The 23,183-nt window shown below is 40.7% G+C and overlaps 1 protein-coding gene across 4 annotated transcripts in view; it reads right to left on the bottom strand.

The window, feature by feature from the left end:
- Positions 1-13,593: 13,593 nt before the first annotated feature.
- The window catches only part of CD200R1 (CD200 receptor 1), a 55,632-nt gene continuing 46,042 nt past the window's right edge, over positions 13,594-23,183 (bottom strand). For 2 of the 4 annotated variants that reach the window (XM_049824552.1, XM_049824554.1), the window contains exons 2-6: positions 18,020-18,328; positions 16,988-17,239; positions 16,073-16,172; positions 15,060-15,111; positions 13,594-14,370 (exon numbers count right to left, since the gene is read on the bottom strand). In XM_049824552.1, the coding sequence (XP_049680509.1) occupies positions 14,248-14,370; positions 15,060-15,111; positions 16,073-16,172; positions 16,988-17,239; positions 18,020-18,328 (836 nt within the window). In that variant the 3' untranslated portion in view covers positions 13,594-14,247. The remainder of the gene's footprint in view (positions 14,371-15,059; positions 15,112-16,072; positions 16,173-16,987; positions 17,240-18,019; positions 18,329-23,183) is intronic. The other 2 variants (XM_049824555.1, XM_049824553.1) reach the window with 2 other exon arrangements.

Below are 23,183 nucleotides of genomic sequence, written 5' to 3'. Positions count from 1 at the left end.
ATTTTTAATGGGAGAAGGAGTTAACATTAGAAAACAGACCAAAAAAACCACTCCCACCCTGAAAACTGTGCTTTTTCTGTGGTGCTTCTAGTACGTATATGGATTTCACTTAGCACCGACCAAAATGTTCCTTTTCTAAGAGGAGAACTGACTTTTGTAAAGGGCTGAGAAGATTCTGGGCATCTGGAGTCTATCCTTGCTGCCTGCTCTTCAGTTAAATACAGTTGCAGGCTCTCTGCTGTACATAGGGGGATAAAAAGCAGATGCCTTTCAAATCCCATGTGAAGTTTCTGTAACTGTCATTGAAAAGAAAACACCTTTGACTTGTGCACCAGGCAAGTCTGAACTGAAACCACAGGGAGAGAGCAAATACGATCCTCCTGGTGTCATTTTTAGAGCCTCTTTTCTGTCCATAACTGCTTTTTAAATGTAAATAAATGCTGTTCTCTTTAATATGTGAATTTCTGCCCTAGGAACACTATTAGGGATTGCACAAATATTACCTCAGTGTATATTCAGACATTATTAAAACAAATTACTCTATTGCAGTACAGCTAAGGCCCATTCATTCATTCATAATGGTGGAGGACTGTGCAATGTCCCTGAGGTATGCCAGAAACAACCGCTCTGTTGTAAGCTTACACACTGAGTTATTTAAAACTGATTTATTTTGTTAATATCGTATAATGGCTCCCAGGAGGAGATGAAAACAAACAGATCAGAGCTGATTATGCCTCCAGGTTATTCCCTGAGACAAGGCAGTAACTCTTGGGTCTAGAACTTGCAGCTACAGAAAGATACTGCTTTGTGCTTTGTGTGCTTTTTTCTCCCTGCATCCCTTTGAACTTCACAGTATTCATGTGCCTCAGGTCTTAAACCACCACAGGCCTGCATTGTACAGCTTGGCCCATGGTCTCCAGATTGCCTGAGCTGTACCTGGCAGAGGTCCAAAGGGGTCTTGTACACACAGCTATAGTTAGTTTTAAACCACCCGTACAACTCCCCTGTTCTTGGGCTCCTCTAGTCTTGGGCCACCCATTGGCATGGGATAAAACTGTCCAAAGAAAAAATCTCCAATAGCTGGGAATTCCTGGTGGACAGAGACAACAAGTTTGCTCCCCCTTTTATGTTCTGTGTATCGAATACACAAAAGGCATGACCTGGAACACGAAAGTCTGTATTGGCTTTGGCTCAGCCTAGAGATTCATGCCAGCTAGGAAATTTGGACCCATGTTCCGATTTGGCTCCCAAGAGGAGTTCTAAGATCTAGAGATGCCTCTCTTCCTCTCAAAACCATTGTTCATGTGTTGCATGTTTCTGACCCTCCGTTTGTTTCCATTTTCCTGTCATATGCAGGTTTCTGTAGACTTTAATCTACAGGTCAGTGTTATGACTATACAGTAGCTTTCTCTTGTCACAGGAGAGGTCATTGCTAACCTTGCTGCTGTGAGAAAGGGAGTAAACAGCCCACGAATTATTTTTGCAGGAACACAGCAAAATGCTGGAAACAGGATGGGAGCAATGTGCTAAGTCCTGTGCCCACACACACTCTGAAGTCCTGTGAATGCTCTCAAATCAGATGCTATGAAGCCAGTTGAATATGGCTTACTAGAGACAGTGGCTAAGAATGTCATTTATTGAGTAAGGCTGTGGCACTAGCTGCTATCACTGTTGCCATAGTGCCTTCTGGCTGCAGTCACAGATGAAGGACCTACTATAGTGGGAGCTGCTTTGCTCGTATACAAGTACACCGCAAAGCAGTATGTATCTATACCATTCCCCATCCCAGCAAAGCTGTAGACGGACTGTCAGATCTTTGCTCTGAACCTAAAGTTCAAACCTTAGAGCTACTTGACTGCTGATCATAATGCAGCCCCAAAAGAGTAAATCCTTGGGATTTTGTTGCCTGGCTGTGCTTTCCTCTGCAAGCCATATTTTAAATAGTCCTTGAGGAGCAGAAGCTGCCTGGCCTGAAGGGGGATAGATAGTTGAAAGCAAAGTAGCCCCGTATCTAAAAGAGAATCACAAGATTTTGCTTATATGCCTGGATCCCTCAGGCTTCAGTGGATAACAAGACCTTATTTAAATCCCTCGGCAACAATCTAGGGATCTGTCCAATAACACAGTTACATTACTTCCAAATAAGATGAGGCCAGGACAAGGATACGTTTCTGATTTCTTAATGCCTAGTTTAACTGTTGCTACTTTAATGATGTGTTTGGACTTCAGATTTAGGCCTGATTCAAATCTCTGAGGGCTGAACTTTCGAGGCATAGTTGTCCATACATCTCTTGGGTAGCTGTATCAAGCTTACGTACATTAGACTGGATAAGGCTGACACAACTTTGACCCTGGAATGTACTTACACCTATGGCTGGCATTGGATATTTCTCTGGGAAGCTGGTAAAAAGTGTTTTTTCAACAGTTTCAGTGGCACTGGGGTTCATCATTTTATTGCAGAGAGTAGGAGAGAAACATTCTGCAGTGCTGTCTTTAGAAAAGGGGCAGGCTCTAGAAGTGACTACACTGTACTGTGAGCATACTGCCTACCATGTATCTGTTTAATCTGTTGCTTCCAGTGTAAGATTAATACACCACATTATCACTCCAGTTGTTACCAATAGTAATGGTAGTCTGGGGGCCTGATCCTGTGCCATCAGTTTCCAGCGAACCAAGGCTGAATGTCATGGTGTGTCCTTCAGACTACAGAATGCTCCAAGCTTCCCATTTTTGTGAATTTTCATCTACCTTCTGTGACAGTCCCACTTCTCTCCTATGACCAGGCACTAATATCTCCACTTGATTTAGGAGAATCCTTCAGTGAAATAATCAGGTTCTCAGTGTGTGAACTGGTAACATGTAATGCTGCCTTGTAAAGGGGCGGGGGGTGGGCAATATGTCTTGGATGAAACCAGAACTTACTTTCTTCTGCATCCTAATATATCTGTGCTCCAAACTTAAGGTTAACTCCCTTTGAGTTGATAGAAATGTGTTTCAAATAATTTATTTTAAGTTGTCTTCTGCTTTGGAAATGGCAAGCAGTAAACTGTGATAGGAGCCGGACTGTATGAGAGCTGAAGACACTGAATAGACACTTCTGAATGAGGCTTATTCGGAGAAGGCCCAGGCAGCATCTGTACACTTAAAAGCTGTTGGGAATCCCTATGTAGTCTGAGGTCCGCCCAGCTCTAGTTAGAGACTTACAGTTTGTTTTAATTATGGTCTTCCTTGCATGGGTGCAGGGGTCCTGATGCACTAATGCTATTGCAAGCTTCTAATGCAGATGTGTCATGCTGTGCTGACAATGGCTTCATTCTTTGGGCCCTGCGTATTACAAGATGGCTTTTTTTTAATTGATGGGTATAAAACTGACTGTGTTATTTAATTTGCAAGTTCCTTTTGAGATGCATGAAAGGAATGAGGTAAAAAGGATTGAAAGTATACATCTGTCATGAAGACCTTAAGTTATTTTCTTCCACACTGTGTCTATTTTGACTATTCAGATTGTAAACTCTACAAGGAAGAGCCTTTTATCCCTGGTTTTCAGTAGGATCTCTCAATTTGCCAGTAATGTAGTTAAATAACAGTAATGTTACATACACACATTTATAAATACATAGAGTATATATATAGCACCAATCTGTTTTGTAAATATCAGCTTAGGATGCTGCTTTTTTACAGAGCTTTTTATCAAGGCAATCCTTTGGTACAAATTAAAAGCACATGAAATTTCTGATAAAAGACAAACCCCAGAAAAATAACGGAGCAGGGATAGAGACAGAAAGGATGAGCAAATAATAAAGTTTATATGTGGAGTATGGGTCAGATTTCAAAAGTGAATGGAATAAACTTAAGCAAAACAGCATGTATTCCAAATTGGAATCAGCTATAATATTATGAGAAACCTGTGTACCTCCTATTGTAAATATTTATACTTTCAAATTTCCTTAGTAAACTGCCAGATATGATTCCCCAAAGAACATAATTTACTTGTTTTAGGTTTTGGCTAATCTGCCTTTCAATTCTCCTGTGAGATCAAATTCTCATGTTACTGAGACATGGGGGTTTTTGTATTGCAGATCAAGGAGGAATATGATTCGTACAAGGATTACAGCATCATCTATTAATGCCTAACAGACTATAGTGACTAAAATTTGAATTTACGGAGTATTAAAATCTGAATATGATGCCAGAAAAAGTGCCATAAACCTCCCTGGAACTGAAGTCCACTACTTATCCTCACAAAAGTAACTTCTGTTTAGTGTTCCCTATCCTAAATCGCTGCCTGTACCTTAACACAACTTCAAAGGGAGAGCTTCATGCACCCAAAGATCGGGGGATTATTAGTGCGGGAATTATTCTACTCAAAGTTACATATAACTTCCTGTTCTGTCTCAATGTACTTGCAATTGTTAGATTTCTGACAATATGCAGTCTATTGATCAGTCTTGCTCAAGCTGGTGGGACAGACCCTGAATTCTGTCCTACCAATCTAATCCTGAGTTATTTTGTATCTGTAGTTAATTCCTATCCCATATTTAATGCCTTAAATTCCATCTGCTGCCTACTTTCCTCACTCCACAGTAGGAATATAGTGACGTTTATATACCTTTGACTTAACTGCCTTGATGCCTGCCCAAGAAAAGACCTCATAACAACTTAGATTGTTATTTTTGCTTTGAGCTTTTAAATGGAAAATGTATTATTAACTTCAATGGCATAAGATTTAGCATTTGTTTCTACAGGATGCTGCAATGGAAATGGAAACTATCAGTGAAGAGTGTATCAGCTCGCAGAGCTAGTAATTCAAGGTGAGCTTTCTCAATGCATTCATGTATCTCACACCCTTTTTGAAAATCTTAACTTTGATCCAGGAAGCTGTAACCGCGCATTAAAGTATTGAACGTGCTGCCACAATTGCACGTGCTTTCCAGCATCACTGATAACATCCTGTTCTGTCATGTTTGGCGTGTCTGTTTAAATTGTAAGTTCTTTAGGTCAAGGACTGTCTACAGCTCCCTGTTTGTACAGCGATTACTAAATCTTTGTCCATCTTGATTGCTCCCTAGACATTACAATAATAAACAAGGGTAATAACAAAGCAGTTAGGAATCTTCAGTCACCTCAGATTTGAGCCAGCAGCATAAAGGCAAGGCCTCATTATCCTTTGTGCCATTCACTCAGTCTTTTGAAGGCAAGTTCTTGAACAGCACAAATTATTTCCCCCCTCCTCCCTCCCAGCAATCCCCACCACCTTTTCCTTTCTGTAGTAAAAAAGCAGGTGAGAGAACAACCTCAAAAGCTCTTGGGAAAAATTTGTCTCGTGAGCCCCTTCAGGTCCTGACAACAACACAAAACCAGAAAAGTAGGGGAAGAAAAACATAGTTTCTAGTTTGGCAAAAGAGTTTTCATCAAAACAGCTGCAATTTGCAAGGATTAGATTTACTCTACTGTCCCACAGAGGTAAGAATTTGACAGTGGCTCTTTATGATTTCACAGCCCTCTGTGTAGGCTGCCAAAGTAAGCGTGTTTTGGATGAAGGTCTGAAAAAGGGGGAAAAAAAGAGTTGGCATCAAAAAAAGTTTTGGTGTCCACCTCCAGCCCCAATAGTTTTCTTCTAATCTTTAGCCAGGGCATGGGAAATACAATCCTCCTACATTAAAAGCAATCAAGTGATCATATGTTGGACTGTATGTGACTTGAGATTTGCCCCCTTTATGGGATGAATAAGGTTGATGGAATCTGGTTATAAGCTGAAAAGTCACCACGGAAATTTTTACAAACTTTCTCTCCTCTTTACCCCCCAAAAGTAACTTGTTCCATTCTAGATTGTTTTTTGGGCTTTTGATGACAAGTGAGGAGTAAAGCAAGAGGGCATATATCTACCTGGAATAATATCTAAGAATTCTTCTGAATTATCCTACTGTATTTTAGTTCCTTAGAGCTGTCATGTGGTCATCTGAGTGATTTTATGTGTCCTGTTGTATGGTTACAGATATAAATTATTAAAAAAAAAAAAAAAGTTTTCTTTCAGCTGGTGCAATAGAGCTTGAATGGTAAATGAAAGCAGATGACGGACAACCGAAGTCTCAATACTATACATTGTTTTTGCAGTTTTTTTCCTAGTTTTTTTAAAATCCACCCTCCCACCCCCGCATACACGTGGCAGTGTTTGTAGATTTTCAGCCTTAGGAGTGTTAGCAGCTGAGTCTTGTGTAATCTTTTCACTTCAAGGCATGAGCTCATCAGCTTGTACAGCTAAACCACTGCTGGGTACTGGTCAGTGTGAAGTGAGGAGACCATGGGAAAACAAAGAAGCAAACAAAGACCAATGTCCTGTGGAAAGCGTTACCTAATAACATTACCTGCTGCTAGTATCAAATGACGTTAGAATTTTGTCCCTTAAAAACTCAGTATTATTCTCTGTAAGGTTGTTATACACAATTTCATGACATGGTGCAAATATGAGGGATGAAGGACAGCTTGTCCATCTGAACTTAGTGTGGCAGCTTCAGTTTGATGTTACAATTTTCACCTTCTATTCTGTAACTCTTAAATAAATTTGCAGTTTTCACAGCTTTCTGTGTTCAGGCTCAGAGGTGGCGGCACTTTGGTTATAAAAGTAATACTTAGTTTTTACACAGTATCTATCATAAGTAGAAGACCATGCACTTCACAAAGTAGGTCAGTATCATTACCCTATTTTACGTAAGGGAAAAGTGAAGCTCCTAGGGGTGAAGAAATTTGCTTATGTTTATTAAAGTATCACTAGTGCTTTTTTAAGGAGGATTAGAGGGTGCTAATTTGTATAATGATTTTTCCTTACTCTTGCAGTTGATCTGTCCTGATTTTTGAATAGGCAAAACGTGGTTCTTGGTGATTGCGTGCAAATCACTGAATCCTTCTTTCCCTTCATATTATTGTGTATTTAAAATATTGATGATATTTTGATTTTTATTTTAAAATATTGATGATAATTCAGAGGGGATTAATAAGGTTAAATTTATAAGTAACGGTGAAGCGCTGTAAGATCTTCAGTCTTATGAGGAGCTGCTGAGGGAGCAGGGGCCGTTCAGTTTAGAGAAGAGGAGGCTGAGGGGAGACCTTATCGCTCTCTACAACTACCTGAAAGGGGGTTGTAGTGAGGCGGGTGCTGGTCTCTTCTGTCAGGTGGCTGGACATAGGACGAGAGGAAATGGCCTTAAGTTGTGGTAAGGGAGATTTAGATTGGATATTAGGAAAAATTTCTTCACTGAGAGGGTTGTCAGACATTGGAATAGGCTGCCCAGGGAAGTGGTTGAGTCACCATCCCTGGAGGCATTCAAAAAGCGCGTAGACAAGGCACTCCAGAACATGGTTTAGTGGGCATGGATGATGGTTGGACTTGATGATCCTCAAGGTCTTTTCCAACCTAAATGATTCTATGATTCTGTCTTTGGCTAGGAAGTGTTTACTGACAGGCAAAGCAATATTATTATTCTGCTACAATATTCTGGACTGCTCTTGAAATACTGATACTAAGCCAGAGAGCCACAACTGCCTGCTTACATCAACCTCATCGGATCAACAAAGAGAACTATTTAAAAATATCTCACTTTTTTATCACCTCCCAGGCTGCTCTGCTGTAGCACTGGCAGCTCCTACATTTGCAGCATCCTCTTGCTTTGGATATTCCTTGCATGAGATTCACCTTGATGGCAGATTTGTAATCTGCTGAATTGCTTTCCTGCAATGGGGGTCCTGGAGCTGGAAAGAGGCAGCTGCACCGCATTGCAGCCAGTGGTAAATACTCCTAAAAAGCATGTTCCTACAGTCATTCATCTATAAGCCACCATCACATAACCTCTCCTAAGGTTCCTACTGCAGATCTATGCTAGTCCTACCAGCAAGAGGACTAGCTAGCCCAGATGTCCCGGTTCTTTGCTGGGACCTCACACCCACCTACTTCCTTTTCCTGAAACAGCACGTCAAGGAGCATGATACATTACACAAGTCCATGCCCAGACATCTGTTTGTTTTGTGTTTGGATAAACAGCTTTCCACATCATACAGCCTAGCGTGCACATCTTCAGACCCTTGCAATGCGTGTGTAATATGACTTGATATAGGAGCCTTATTTTTGCAGTGTTCAACATTTTCATCAGCATTTCAGTATAGAGTGGTCTGAGTGCTTGCAGAGAAGTGGAGAGGGAGAAAAAAAGCAGAGGTGGGTGGGTTGAACTGAGGATGGGAAGTGGTAACTCACCAGAAATGTGAAGGGGATTAAGGTGTGTGACTGTGATGGGATGCAAACTTTTAAGAAGTATTTGGTCCCTCGTTCTCACTGTGAGAGCGCCATAAAGGTACAGGGGAAGGGGCAAAGGGTTGGTGAAATAAGTGTTCCTGACAGGAGTATATGCCTATGTTTCCCTGGGATCAGAAATTCTTGGCCATGTTTCATAGGGTTTTCTCAAGAAAAAAAGGTCCTGCATAGCAGAGTGGTAATACATAGGTCCTACGTTTAAAAGGCAAGGCCAGCATCAACTCTCTTCAGTTTACAAGCCCGTCCCCAGCTTAGTCCTTCATGGAAGCAGAAAGTGTGGCCGCCGCATGCTTTCTCCCTTATGTTTTCCATCAAGTTTTGATCATTCTTACCCACTGGGCCGATATGCAATGATCTCTCACCCATTTTCTGTTCCTCTCCCCAAATTGAAAGATGGGGATTAAGCTTGATCTCAACTCGCATAAAAGGATCCCACCTTGTCAAGAGCTGTGAAATTTTCTGGGTTACAGGTGAGTGGTGTACAAGGGAGAAGAGTAGGAAGTTTGGATGAAGCTGACTTCAGATATTTATTTTGTCTAGAATATAAGGACCAATTTTTCTGAATAGAGCAACCACAGGAGTAGATGGTGTTCTGCTCTGCTGCTATCTGTACTGAAGTCAGGGGTCTGTGGAAGTGAGGGGATGGCTTTTACTGAAGGCGTGGGACCTCTGCTAAGGTTTCTACTGCAAATCTGTGGGTTTGGTCCTACCAGCAGCAGGACTAACTAGCCCAGACATCCCTGTCCTTTGCTGGCTCTCTGCTGGGACCTTGCACCCACCTACTTCCTGTCTTGAAACAGCAGCCCTGGAGGTATGGGAACAGTGGGAGCTGCAGGAGGGAATTAGCTGCTCTGTGGACCCCGGGTAGTAGATAGGTTTTGATTCCTATAATAAAGAGGAGAAGAATGAACCTTCCCACTGAGAAGGTGGAGTGCTGGCAGGAACTCCTGTCCCTAACTGCAGTCCTTTGAATTCTCATTAATCACTCCCTCGCCTTCTTCCCAATTTGCCTTTTACTACCCCAACCCTAGAGATCCCACTGGCTTTCCCCTACGCTATTCTCCATACCCTCAGAACCTACTTACATTTGCACATTTGAGTGTTGCAAATAGCATGGAGATATCTCCAATGATTTCTGAATTAGCTTCTTGGTGCATAGTATGTTATTTTTGTTGATTTTCCTTAGAATTGCCTTATTGCTTGATGGTGTCATCCACAGGAAAATGCCTTTTTTTTTTTTTTGTGAGAACGTGCTGTCACAAATGAAGCTCCACATGTAAGAAAATGAGTCACTAGAATCCCAAATCTAAGAAGAGAGTATGTGGAGAACTAATGCTTCTCCTATGGCAGTGTTTTTCTCACAGGGTGAGGTGAAACTGTCATCTAGTGGTCATGATAGGTGTGCCTGAATTACCATTTTCATTTGGATGTAGCCGGAATGTTTCTTATTCCCAGGATGTATCACCTGAAAATACTAAGCTAAAAAAATATGTGTATATATATATATATATATATATGAGAGGCTTTGAGGTGAAGGGAAAAACCCTAGAATTTTTGATAAAGAATAAACAAATTTATAACTTTGTGCAGCAGGGCTGTGAACTCCCGTTTTCCTCTCTCTCCCACAATTTACCACAGTGACATATTGCCTTCTGCCTTACTGAACAGCTGTGGGAGGCTGAAGATCAAGATAACTGAAGCTAAATCAGGGCCTCCTACCATCATTTTACAAGTCAGCCTCAATTTCGAATTTCCCCTTAAAAATAGTAGCAACACTTCACCCTAACTCATCCTAGGTAAAGGTTTGTACAGCATCAGTGCAATGCCAGAGTTTTCAGCTGGACAAGCACAGTTTGTAAGGGATAATAGCCTTCAGCCTAGAGGTGTAGGTCTTCTGTTGTGCATTGACTTCAGCAAGTTGTAGTAAAACTGCAGGGATGTATCAAGAAACAACAGGCACCAGTACAGACCTCTCTATATAAAAGCTACTCTGCAGCAAGTATATTGATACTGTCAGAAGAGAGCTGACTATGTGCATCTCCTCACTGTGGGCTTGTTAATGTATTTGTGTTTTGCAGCTGACTGATTGGAAAAGCTAATACTAACATGTAGACAATAATGACTGGAGTTGAGGAAATAAATGTGAGAAACAGCAGGACTGGTACACAGCGTAATAAGAATATGCTCTTGCAAAGAGGAAAACTGGCAGAGCAAAGTGCAGTGTTTTGAGTTTGATGACTCAGGCTAGAATATTGCTGTATAACATTAGCACCTGCATCTAGTATCTGTGATAATGCGGACAGAAGCAGGTGCGATTCTCATTTTTTTGCACAGAAAGGTTCATGTGCTACTGATCAGTGAGGAAGCTTTTATGCAAGCAATATCTCCTGGAGCAAATTGGCTAATATAAGTCATAATACTTAGCAAACAAACTTCCTAGCTAGCTCAGTTTGCACATTCTGTGTATTATTTGTATTTTCACAAGGTATTGAAGCCCCAGTTTTGGATTAGGATCCCTTTTTCAAGGTGCTTGCAAACTCAGAACCTCAAGATAGTATCTGCCTCGTAATGCCTACAGTTTTAAGTATATATTGAGGGGCAATGATGACAGAGGCAGGTGATGGGGATTGTAAGGGAATTATGAGACAATCTGTGTAATTAGCAGTAATTCCAGTATGCCCACACCCTAAAAAATGTCATTTTTATTGAAGAGGTGTCATTGCAGAAGTTAAGCAAAGACATTGAAGAAAAATGACATACCTTTCTGGATGTTTATGCAGTTTCCTAACCAAAGAGCGTCCCATCTGAGGTAAATGACAAAAAGCACAAGGTGAACTATTTTTAAACTAAACGTGGTCAAAGGTAGCTGGCATCTTTACTCCGTCAGAAATGATATCTCAGGAGTGAATGCAAGGGAGAACAGGTTATGCTATGGAAGCCTTTCTTACATATTCACTAGTGAAATATATTCAGTAGTGAAAATTCTTTGCTTAGTATTTTCTGTGAATAGGTTTTGGTCTGACTGTGTAGCTTCTTTCTGTGCAAATGTATTTTTTGAGCTTTCTTTCTAGTTATGACTAAATACGTTGCACACTTCTTTCCCTACCAGTTAAATATGAATCATTTTACTCTGCTTATAAAGATTTTTTACTTTATTTCTTTTAAAAAATGTTTTTTGAAAAACATTTATTTAGCATTACCTTGCTGATGCACTCATTCTCTAGATTTGTATGAGAAAGTCCCTGCTACATCTAGAAGTAGTTGACTATGTCGATGCTCATGTGAAAGTCATCTAGCTCTAATATGAAAACTTAAATTTCTTTTGCCAGTTGGATGAAAATAAAAGATACCGAAGTCATTTTAATTCATAACTGGAAGTAAGCCAGAAGAACTACAGAGCAGTCACACACTAAACCAGAAGGTCTATGATGGACAGCAAGATTACAAACCAGACGGTAAGGAGTAAACCACAAATACAAGTAGGTGATGCTTGCAGAACAATGTAATTGTAAGTCCGAAACCTGTTGGGATGCAGAAACACCACTTTTAATGGATTCTGTTGTTAGGAAAGCTGTTTGAAGCAGGTGAGTGATGATATAATGACCTTTCTGCTAGAATTTGCAATTTAACGAAATCTTATGTGTTGCTGTAACGGGTGATGAAGGGGTTGACTTTGTTCCCACAAAATAATTTCTGGTTAGAGAGGCCCAGGAATTGATGTATGTACAGAAGCTATGTTCAGTCTCAGGATTTGTAGTGCATCCATTTTTTAGTGCTGCCAGTGCCATCTTAAAGAACAGGCCCTTAGTCTGAAGGAGGCCTGCAGCACTTCAGCGCGCAGCTGCTCTGTAGATGCACAACAGCACAGAAGCCGCTGACTTGCTGTGCATGTGAGCTCAGTGCTCAGGACTCTCTGTAGTCATAAGACAACCATGATTATTAGCTGATTGGAGCGGGAGTGGCAGCTGTAAACTGTCAAGAGACTGGAATGTGTGTGAAGATAAAATACAGCAGTAAAAGTGGGAAATACAAATTTGGCAAAATCAAATGTTGCAGCAAGAGATAGCATTGGTAAATGTGGTTAAAGCCCAAACTTTTCTTTATGGGAGGAGCCAAAAAGCTGCTGACTTTCTTCCTGTGACTTTGCAACATGCTGGGGAGTTTAGAGGGCAGGCTTGCCTGACTGCTGAGAAGACAGTCAACACAGCACTTTTGCATGGAGGATGACTGCAGCACAATAGCAGCATGTTGCAAAAAGAAGTTAGCAAGTACCATGATGGAGAAAGAGGAGTGCAGGAAGGGAGTTTCTGGTCTAGACCTTCTGTGCTGCTAGGGACAAAGAGCATATTTGTATATGTGTGTATACATAAGACTCAACTCATTTATCACAGTCACAAATTAAAATCCTGTTTTCTGCCTATAGCAGGTCTAAATGTGGAACAAAATAGAGGACAAAGGAAATAATCAACCAGTTAGCAACTTAGCAACATCCCATACATTATTTAGTCCAGTGTAATAGGCCTGTAAAGGATCATAAAACCCTACAGCTAGGCAGCAGGTTAGCAGGTATTATACTTCTGTAAATAGAATATATTACATATAAACTGGCTGCTGTCTCGTAGGATGAACCCCACCTTATGGACACTGAACAACAGAAATGACTTTCCAGTCTAAGAAGTGATGGCACTCTGGTTTTGGGTGGGAAGAAAGATCATTGGACAATATTACACCTATTTTAAGTGGGGAATTTCAGAGGATTATTACTGAGTTGACTGCCTGTCTTCCTCGGTAAGTCCCTGGAAACTGAGGTTCCTTTAAAACTTGTGCGTAGCTGATTGATATTCAGCTTTGATCCATTCCATTCTAAAATTACATAGAGAAACGGATGTTTTGGGAAGGTAAGAAGAAGTTGCCTCAACATGAGACACATTAAGATATATAAGCTAATTTACATACAAAAAAGTGAACTAACAAGTATATTTAAAAGAATATCAATAAAACATGTAGACATATGAATGAAAAAAATTTTCAGTTGTGGTAGTTAAAATAAATATGACTAGAATTAGCAAGCATTTTATCTTTTTTTTGTATATTATTGCACAGTTAAAAAAAGATTTTGATTTGAACTTGTTTCATTTTGTGAAATATTTGATGTTTGTTTCTGTTAAAAGTAGCCTACCACATTTGAGTAACATAATTCTTTTACAGTATCTTAATGCCAATACTCTTAAGAAAGAGAGGAATACCATATCTTCAGAGAATCTTATGGAAAAGTAATCATAACAACAATCTGAAATACAGAATGAACACATTTAGTGGAAATACTGAATATGAACCCAACAAGTAAACTAATCATGCTAGTGAAGTCTCTTTCTTAGTGGATGACCTTCTAAATTCATCACTCATTTCCATTTTCAGAACTAGGGAATTAATGGTTTTCCCTACCAATATCTTCCGCCATTTGAGCTATTCTGTCATCATCAGTACTCAGGCCACTATGTTAGTAATTTGTGAATTAGAAAAAAGTGGCTGTTCATTGAAGAGTGTTCCATTTAGTTCCCACATAACACTCCTTCCATCTCCCAAATGTGTGCAACATAGTGTCAAGTGCATCAAAGTAATGCCTAGAATTGACTGACAAAACTAGGATCTCCAAGGCAAGAACAGCAAAGGGAAGACTGATCACAACAGCTTTTCCAGAAAAAACTGTGGCATGGTGTCAGTCACATTTTCCAAAGGAATAACAGGAAACCTGTTTCCTTTCCCAATGAAGAAGGCAAAACAGGGAAAAAAAGAACTGTAGAGACTCATCAGCAAGCACAGGTGTTTCAACAGACCTAGTGAGCTTTGTTGCCCCCGAATCTGAAGAAATCCTCTGAGAAATTTCTTTCTATAACCAGTCTTTTATAAAGTGTCTCTCTCCCTTCCCAGTGTTGTTGAACCATTCATGTTGCTGGTGACAGTCCTTGTGGAAGATTCTGCTCTGCTGTCAGATCAGACACTGAGTTGTAAATTACGTTTTCCTTCTGCACATAAGTAGTATAAGGTTCCACTTCCATTGTGTCATCCTAGCAAAACAAAACCAAAAACTGTAAATACAAGGAGTAGTTTAGTTTGGCAAGACTCTGCAAGTCTTTTGTCTGGACTGAAGAATGTAACTGGGAAATAGTGCTCCCATATTTCTTCCTCTTGAACTCAAGAAAAAACGCTCTATTGCTTTTCCTACAAAAGAACATGCCTTGCTTTTTCTGTCAAAGATTTGGAGGGTAAAGGTGAGGTACTGGTTCACCTGCCTCCTTTTTTTCCCCTTCTACCCCACTTATTTTGGCCTGAAAAAAAGCTTATTAGGGTCTAATTCTCTAGAAAGAGCAAGTAACATGCTTGCTTACTAATAGCTTTCTTAATATTCCCCAAATGATGATATTGCCTCCCTTCCTGAGTAGTGTTTGTACACCAGTTGTGGTCAGCGTACATCAGGGAGACGTGGTGGGACTCACTCCTTGCTAAAATAAAGGATGGCAGTTGCTGAGCCTTTGCTGTTGGAACATGCCTTTAATGTTTGCTCCAAGTCAAAATTATGGTGATGATAGGCTTTGTTTTGTCCGGAGATACAGCTAAGAGCAAACATATACGACACTGTAGCACCTGCTGAGAGCAGAGAGTAAAAATCTAATGGTTTCCCTTTACTGACTCTGTTTTCAGGGCTACCAGACGATCCCTGATTTGGTGATGGTCTAATTTGCATAATTCTCCTTACCTGTGGGGAATGTGTAGGAGCAGTTTCAGGAGGTTTGGTTTTGAGGCACAGTCTGTGAAAAAGAAAACAAGTATTAAAGCAAATTCCTTCCATAATCCTAAGTTTGGCTGGATCGCAGCCTGGTTTCTCTGCTTACAAGCTTATAAAACATTTCTTTTTCATGTCATCAAGAGTAAAGACAAAAAGCCTTCTCATGTCTTTCTCTCCTTGACTTTTGATCCTGAAATTATGGCACCCTGAGTTTTTTTGGAGGTCTTTTCTCATGTTTGTTGGAGCTTAAGCACAAAGTGGAAGCAGAAGATTAAAATCAAAGTCCTCTGGAAGGATGTACAATTTGTGTTTAGTGAAATTGTATTAAACTAATTCGTCAGCTCTGAGGGAGAAGTTGTGGGAGAAAAACAGTTTTGGAATAGGGGAAGAAGGGAACATAGCTGAGATTTTCAGTACAGGTGCTAATTCAGCCTTTCTCTGCACAAATTTTTTCTGTAGTTTTTCCTTGGAATTGCTTTTTTTCGCCACAGCAAATCCTAAAGGGGCTAGAGTCCAGCTTCACCCACAGAGCTTTTTTATAAATAGAGATACAGTCTGCTGTGTCCTGTGTTGATACAGCGGGATAGCACCAGTCGGTCCTCTGGCACTTGATAGAACTTATTAGGCAGCAGAACCAACCCCCTGATCTAAACAAGAGAGACACTGTCAGACTGTCACAGTATCTGAAGAACAGCTTAACTCTGCCAGTTTCCTATTAGAATGAAGAGCTCCCCTTTAGTGTAGCAGGCAATGCAATGAGGATCCTCTGCCAACTTCTGCCCATTTGTGTTTTACTCAGGTGCATTATTCAGTGAAGATCTGTGCAATGCACAGCGCCTGCAGTATAGAAATACTTGATGTAGTTAATTCAGTTATTCATAGCAGCACAGACTGACAGAATCATATGATTTCAAGACACAAACAGTACTTAAAGATTTCTTCTAGCACTAGACAATCTTTCCTTAGCATGCTATCATACATACCTCTCACTGTGGAGCTTAAAATAGTAAATGACAGCCATGAAGATGATAATGCTCAGGAAACAAAGAGTGATGGAGACAGGCAGGATAAAGCCATTGTTGTCTAAAGACAAAGGGTTAGTCTTAGTTATATCTTCTTACTTCTCAGTTTCTTTATTATTTCAGTATAAGATTAAAGCTACTTTAGCACATACACACATTTTCAGCATGCTAGTAAAATAAATATAGTCCCCTTCAGGAGAAGGGAAAGTCAGTAATGAAACTTGTCTGAGAAACACAAACGGAGTCTGTGTCAGAGACAAAAGCAGATCCCACAAATCCCACAGTGGACACTCATGATATTTTTTCACTAAGCCATACCTGAGCTCCCCTCAGGGACTCAGCATATCTCAGTACTGCAACTCATGTGTAGTTCTCAAAGGCAACAAAAAAACCAAAAACCAGAAAACAAATTTCATACAGTGTCAGACATTCACAACTCAGAATTAAGTGATTTATTTGTTTTCTGCTGGCCACACAAGAGTTAGTTCTCTTTCTCTCTCTTACCATGCTCTGAGCAAGAGACTTACATCTGCATCTAAAATAATTTTCCTGATGTTCTGCTTCCAAGTGATTATTTCAATGCTAAGATCATGGCTGCTTTGTCTCTGTTTCCAACAACGTTTCCACTATGAAAAGAATACTACCACACTTATGTTTATCCCTCTTAGGGAAGAAACCATTAGGAAATAGTGTCTAGAACACAAACAAGCTGGTGATGTTTCTGGGCAAAGGTAGTTGGGGGTGGTACTCTTGTCTATATATGACTTCACTGAAGGTTTCTCTAGCTTTTATAGATTTTCCTTCATAGAAGGAACACCAGTGTGCACAGCAGGCTAACCAGGATTTTGAATGCTGAATGTACAAAGGGAAGCTTACCTGGGGGATGACAGGCTATGGTCATGCTCTGGTTCCCAGCTTCGTGGGACACAATGCAAGTTGTATTAGTCACGTTGGTGCTGTATGCAGTGAACGTGCTGAGAACAGTCACTGTCCCGTTGTCATGGCCTTCTTCCTTGGGCGTGGAGTTGCTCTCTAGGACCCACAAGATCTGGGCAGCCGGCTTCCCCGCCACTGCCTTGCACACGGGGTTCCCGTGGTCATCACAGTACATGGTCAGCCTCGGGGGCACTGCAAAGCGTCGGGAAGGGGACATGCATGGAGTTAGTCGGCCACCGTTGGGATAGGATGTTTTTGTTCTCTACCCAGAATGAACACAGTGAAAAGAAGAGAATAAGGTTGGGGGTGCCGTCCCGTTACAGCGGCATGGGCGAGAGACACAAGAGACAAAGATCATGCCTCTTTTTTTCCTTTTGGACAACTCTCCCCCATTCAGGTGAGTTACCACAGCCGTGTACCATTAGAGGAGATTTCCCTGGAGATGGCAGTAGGGAATGATCCCAAATACAGGGCTGAATTAGGCTTTTGTCCTAAGCAGCCATCACACACATGGTTTAAAATGTATTGGAATGCCAGCGTAAGAGGAAATGGGTCCATTCCTACTGTCTGGATAAGAACATCCCATGTTTGATAGAGTATCTCAACGCTTGGAAGTGTTACTCTCACATGCTTTAGTTCTCTTAAATTAGGGTATTAATGATTAATTCTACAGGATAACCAGAAGCACATGCAGAATCCTCTGTTGGTATATTGGAATTTGCTTCACACCTGTTGTTTCTAACTAGACAGTGGAAAAGGGGGCAGCAGCAGGGAGAAGAGTTTGGGGAAATAAGGAGAAGAGAGAAGGGAGAAATGGAGCTACTATCAATGAAATGCATGACAGTTTATCCCAGCAAGAAAGCTCCTCTTCTTTCTGCATACTTCCTCCGGTGCATGGGGCGAGGAGCTTTGTATGTCCAAGCCCAGATGTGGTCCTTTGGAGAACTGTAAAATGAGGAAGGAGTCCCTTACCTAGCACGGTCAGGTGGTACGTCTTGTGGAAATTCCCTTCTGTTCCTACTACTTCGCAGGTGTAGTTTCCCTCATGGTCTATTCCTACTTGCCGTATCTCAAGGGCAGGATCCCGATCTGGTCTGAATTTCCAGTTCATACTGTCACTGCAGTTTGTTCTGTCTGTCTTGTTCTGATCAGCCCTGTAGCCCAAGGTGCAGGGGCCTCCAACCTTGGGGCTTATTTTCCATGTTACCATAGTTATATTTGATTTGGAAGGGCAGGTGAGCACACATCTGTTTCCTACTGTCGCTGACACTCTGTTGTTCCCTGAAGGAGAGAAAGAAGAAGGATGTGTCAGAAGGTGCCCAGGGATGTCACTCATAGCCCTGGAGTTCTGGTCTGTGCTTCACAGAGAAACGTCTGCACTGTTACACGCCAGCGTGAGGCCCTGTCTGTGCTCATCTGCAAATTGCCTGTCCTCTTGTATTACAGCTGTGGATTATGGAGCCAGTGGCCTGTCACAGCCTACCCCCTCAATACTCACAACAAATTTCCCACTGGGGCTCATCTTAGTGGATAAGACAGATATTGGAGGAAGACCCTACTCCTGCCTATTGTCTTAAGCATCATCTGAATAGTGTGCTTCTATTGGCAAATCCTCCAGTGGGTTGCTCACAGGGCTGTTACCATTTACCGGCTGAAATGATAGAAATTTGACTGTTGGGTTTGGCCACATGATAATGACTTTTCTCTGGAACTGTTGCTACCAACAAAGTTAACAACTTTTATTTCTGCATTCATACAAAATCCAACACCATGGGCAAAGGCCTTGTCTACACCTCTCAGACATTACCACAATGCAAATAACAATGCTGGAGCTTTGTGGAGGAGGACAGGTTTTTGCCTTATGTTTTAGGGGTGTCTTTTCATTTTCTGAATCTTTGTGAACACATATGTTCACACTACGAGTGTACACAATGTGTACATATGCATTCACACTGTGATTGTACTTCTTTTACTGCAGTAGTCCCTACAGGACATGAATGTAAGTCCTACCCATCTTTATGCCAGGCATGCAGCTATGAAGGTGTAAAATATGCTCAAATCCCTGGGCCTCTTGCTTGCGAGGCTAAGATTGCAGAGAAACTTTATTCAGTTGATGTATCAACTGTGTTGACTCTCTGATAGTGAGTATGTCTTGTTCTTGAATTCTGTTTTGCATTTGCTTGGAAACATGTTTGGGTTTTTTTTCCTTTCTTTCTTTCTTTCTATGACAGTGACTTTTCTTTTGGGTTTTAAAAGATGACTCTTGCTTGGAGTCAGGCACAATACCTCCTCTCTTTATCTTTTCATGATCCATGAACTATGTACTTGAAGCTAGATTTCTGCATGGATAAACTTGGACCTATTCCTTTTGTCCTTTTTGAAAGTTACCATATTGGCCATTGAAGGGCAGAGAGCCAGACCACTATTATGGCTCCTCTGTGTGCTGTGTTTGTTCAAGACAAGTTACACCCTCAGGATTGCATTTTTTGGGGGTTTTTTTGGTTGTTTGTTTTTATGTGTCCCTGAATTTCTTCTTAGCCAAGAAACTAATTTGCCCAGGTTTTCTTTTTCCACAAGCTTTCAGGGCCGATTTTTTTTGCACATATTGAATGTAAGTCGTGTTTGCACTCTTTATATTAACCAGATTTGGTACCCCTCATCTGCCTGTGTCTTCAGCTGACACATGCAAGGGGTGAAGTTTCTAACCCAAGATTCATTTCACTATTGCTTTGACCATTGAAGTCTCTCAACATGATGCCACCTTTGCGACAGTTGGTTCTTTTGCTTTGTTTCAACTAGTCAAATTGGGACCTTTTCCTTAATAAAGTATTCTGTGACAGGTTTTGTTCACAGTAAAGGTATATGTGGGCAAGCACTCAGAGATGAAAGAAAGGTTACCTGTAACTGTTCTTCAAGATGAATTGCTTATATGTGCATTAGTGTCGCCTACACTTACATATGCAGCCCACCCTCCTTTGTGAGGCACTTTTGAGACTGAGAGAAAACAAGAGTCTGAGGCACAGGTTGTAAACCAGCGTGAAGAGTAGGTGAGGGAATGGGACTTTTGTGTCCTCTGGGTCTTGCTGAAATTAAAAGCAAACAACCCCCCAAATCCACAATGTATGTGTATGTATAAATATCCACCTGAAGACGACCTGTTACGGATAACCTGTCTTTTTCAAAATCTCCTAGGTGCCACAATTAATGAGTTAATAATACCCATAGCTGTAGTCCAAGCCAGCCTCCATTTACCACCTCACTCGTTTCCTCTTTCAATAGGTGACCATTACACTTTTGGACTGTAAACCACTGATCTCTGAGTGCTCTGTGTCTCTGGTGGAACCCCAAGTTGCTCTTTCCTTGGGCTGAATAATGATTTTAGTGGCATTCTGAGAGCTGTGTGTGAGGAGAAAATCAGAGTACTACTCTCAAACCATGCATTAATCTGGAAGGACAACAAAAGTTAACAAACCTGATTTGTACTGACAAATGAGTTTTTCCCAAATTATTCCAAATACATTAAAACCCTGCCCAAACCTTTCAAGCAGATATACTAGAGAGGCAATTGAAAGTTCAGCTGGAATATGCAAAGAATTAGAAGACCTAAGTTTTGCGTGATTAATCAAACCTCTGTCAAAGTCTTCCTCAGAGGTACCAGACTTGACTTTGTTGTGTTTCTCTATCTCCCCCACAGAGCTGGAATTCTCTTACCTCTGCTGGCTGGCACAATGTGAAGCCCAGTTCCCGACCATTCACAACACTATAAGAAATGGTCTTAATGAGCATCAACATCAAATTATTAGGCAAACCATTACTATTAGCCTCTTTGAGAAAACTACAGTTGGTTTTACCTTAATATCACCTGAAATCTCATTATCTTCTGGAATCTAGGTGAATAAACCATTCCAGCTCAACCAGTTTTCCTGCTGTTTAACTGTGTTCTTGAGAAATGATTTCTAACTTGCAAGAGAAACACAGTTCACTCCATTTTAACTACTTAAAGATTCCTGTAAAGGTTTTTGCCTTTTCATTTTGATGATTAAGTATCCTTTGGGTGAAGACATTTCCAAAACTAGGCCTAGCTCCTGCAGATTGATAGGAGGTGTAGCTGCAATATTGCCCCACGCTACACTACACCATACAGTGCTGTAATGTATTAGTTACTCTAGCTGTATAACATGGAAATCAGAGTGTAATTCAAATAAGGTTTTTCTTCTGGTAGAAGAGGAAAATTAGGTTGGGATAGTATTTCACTGAAGCCATCCACTTCCCATTTTTATTAAATAAAGGAAATAATACTTAACTTCCTGCTGCTCAGTACTGCCAGGATTCATCAATTAATGTTTCCAAGCACAGCTGAAGAAGAAAGGCGCTATCTATTCACACCATTTTCTGATACACAAATTACCCACCAGCCCCACAAATGCTTGTTTCCTTAATTCAATTGTCAGCAGTGTTCTGTGATACATTATTACACTGGAAATGTTTTTAAATGACAAATTCTTTCTGCTTAATGGCATTTCAAGAAAATGTGGTGGTGGTGGGGGGTTTAAACTCAGATGATTTTACCAGGGGAGGAACTGAAAAAAGCCTTTTGTCTCATGATGGTTTCTGGATGAAAGTTCTATAAATGTCTCTGAAAATTGGAGAACAAAGTGTTTCCTCTCCCAGTTTAACACTGCCTAGAGCCTCAGAGCTCATGTCATCAGTATGGCTGACCTCATCTGGAAATGACTAAGCAAACCTAAGCATTCAAACCACCCTGTCTGTTGGGGCTGGGGTTTCCTTGGATAATGTTTGCAAATGTTGAGCAGGAATGACAATGTGCATATTTAACTGTGTACACTTTCATTTACATATTAAAGCAGTATCATTTTACTTGTCTTTCAACTCTGCATCTCCTAAGCAGCCTATTGCAATGTGCAAGTTCCCCAACATAATGTCTTGTGTACTTCAAGACTGTACAGAAAGAGGGAGTGAAAGTGGTGCTTTCTGCTATGCCTTTCTGTCATATTCTCCCCTGAATGAATCAGGTACCATTCACTTCAAATGATAAGCCACATCAGTCAGCTTAAAATCTGCTGAATCACGTTTAAGTATAATTTTAGTATTTAAGTATAATTACAATAAATTTGTAGAAGGATTCTGAATTTCCCTGTATCTTCTTGTTAATTTAGAAGGCTTTTAGCAAGGCAGGAGTTTTTTTCCCAGATGGTAGATTAATTAGTAAAAAATCTTCTTGTTTGTCGTATCCTTACATACACCTTGCTACTATTGTAAAGAGGCCTTATAAACATAATAAAATTAAACTACTTTCACTTTACTGTCCTCTTTCTTTGCTAGAGTGCAGGTAAGTGGCATTAGCGTAACTATGAATTGTATACTTTCTTCCTTGCTTTGCTTCTTTTCTCATGCATGCTGCTAGAAACATGATCTTTAGACTTCTTTTACAGAAGAATGCGTATGCCAAAAATCCTGAAAGGTTTGGTTAATTTGTATTTCTGAAATGACTTTGAAGACCTCCTCTTAAGGTAGAACAGGGAATATGTTTTTGTCTCTGTAGAACAGACATATAATATTACGAGGAGGTTTTATCCTATATAATACCGTGTTAGCCTGTTAGCGTTCTCCCAAGAACTGTCTAAAAGTCTGACTGTCTTTGTGTTGAAGGCGGAGAAAGAAAAAAGAAGGTAAGGGACCAAGGCGTAACTGCAGAGCCTGCACCTATTTTGATCCTCTTCCAGTTCAGTGTGGCATGGAAGCATGTTGTGATGGCAGAGTCCTGTGGATACCTTCTACACTGAGTGCCAAAACCAGCATAGCCAGGCTGATATTTCTGCTGGCCTTTTGTTCATTAGCCCTGCTTGTCAGCCATGTGGATGGTTATAGTGCTTCCATTTCTATAGGTGCTCACTCAACACAATCACATGGTGCAGAAATCTTCCAGCATGCTTGCTAATTCTCCCAAGAAAGCATATGCAAAAAGAGAGCTCTGCTTCATTTTACCACATAGCATAGTACCAAATTCAGATAATTTACGGTTTTGACCTGTGTGAGCTAAAATCTTGTCACTCGCAAGCGAAATAGGACTGGGCCTGGGTAATACTTGATGAGAAGCTTCCACACCATAAAGAAT

The sequence above is a fragment of the Accipiter gentilis genome, chromosome 21 (genome assembly GCF_929443795.1).
Source record: "Accipiter gentilis chromosome 21, bAccGen1.1, whole genome shotgun sequence".
NCBI classification, from domain to species: Eukaryota; Metazoa; Chordata; class Aves; order Accipitriformes; family Accipitridae; genus Astur; species Astur gentilis.
This window is presented reverse-complemented; position numbering and strand designations above follow the sequence as displayed.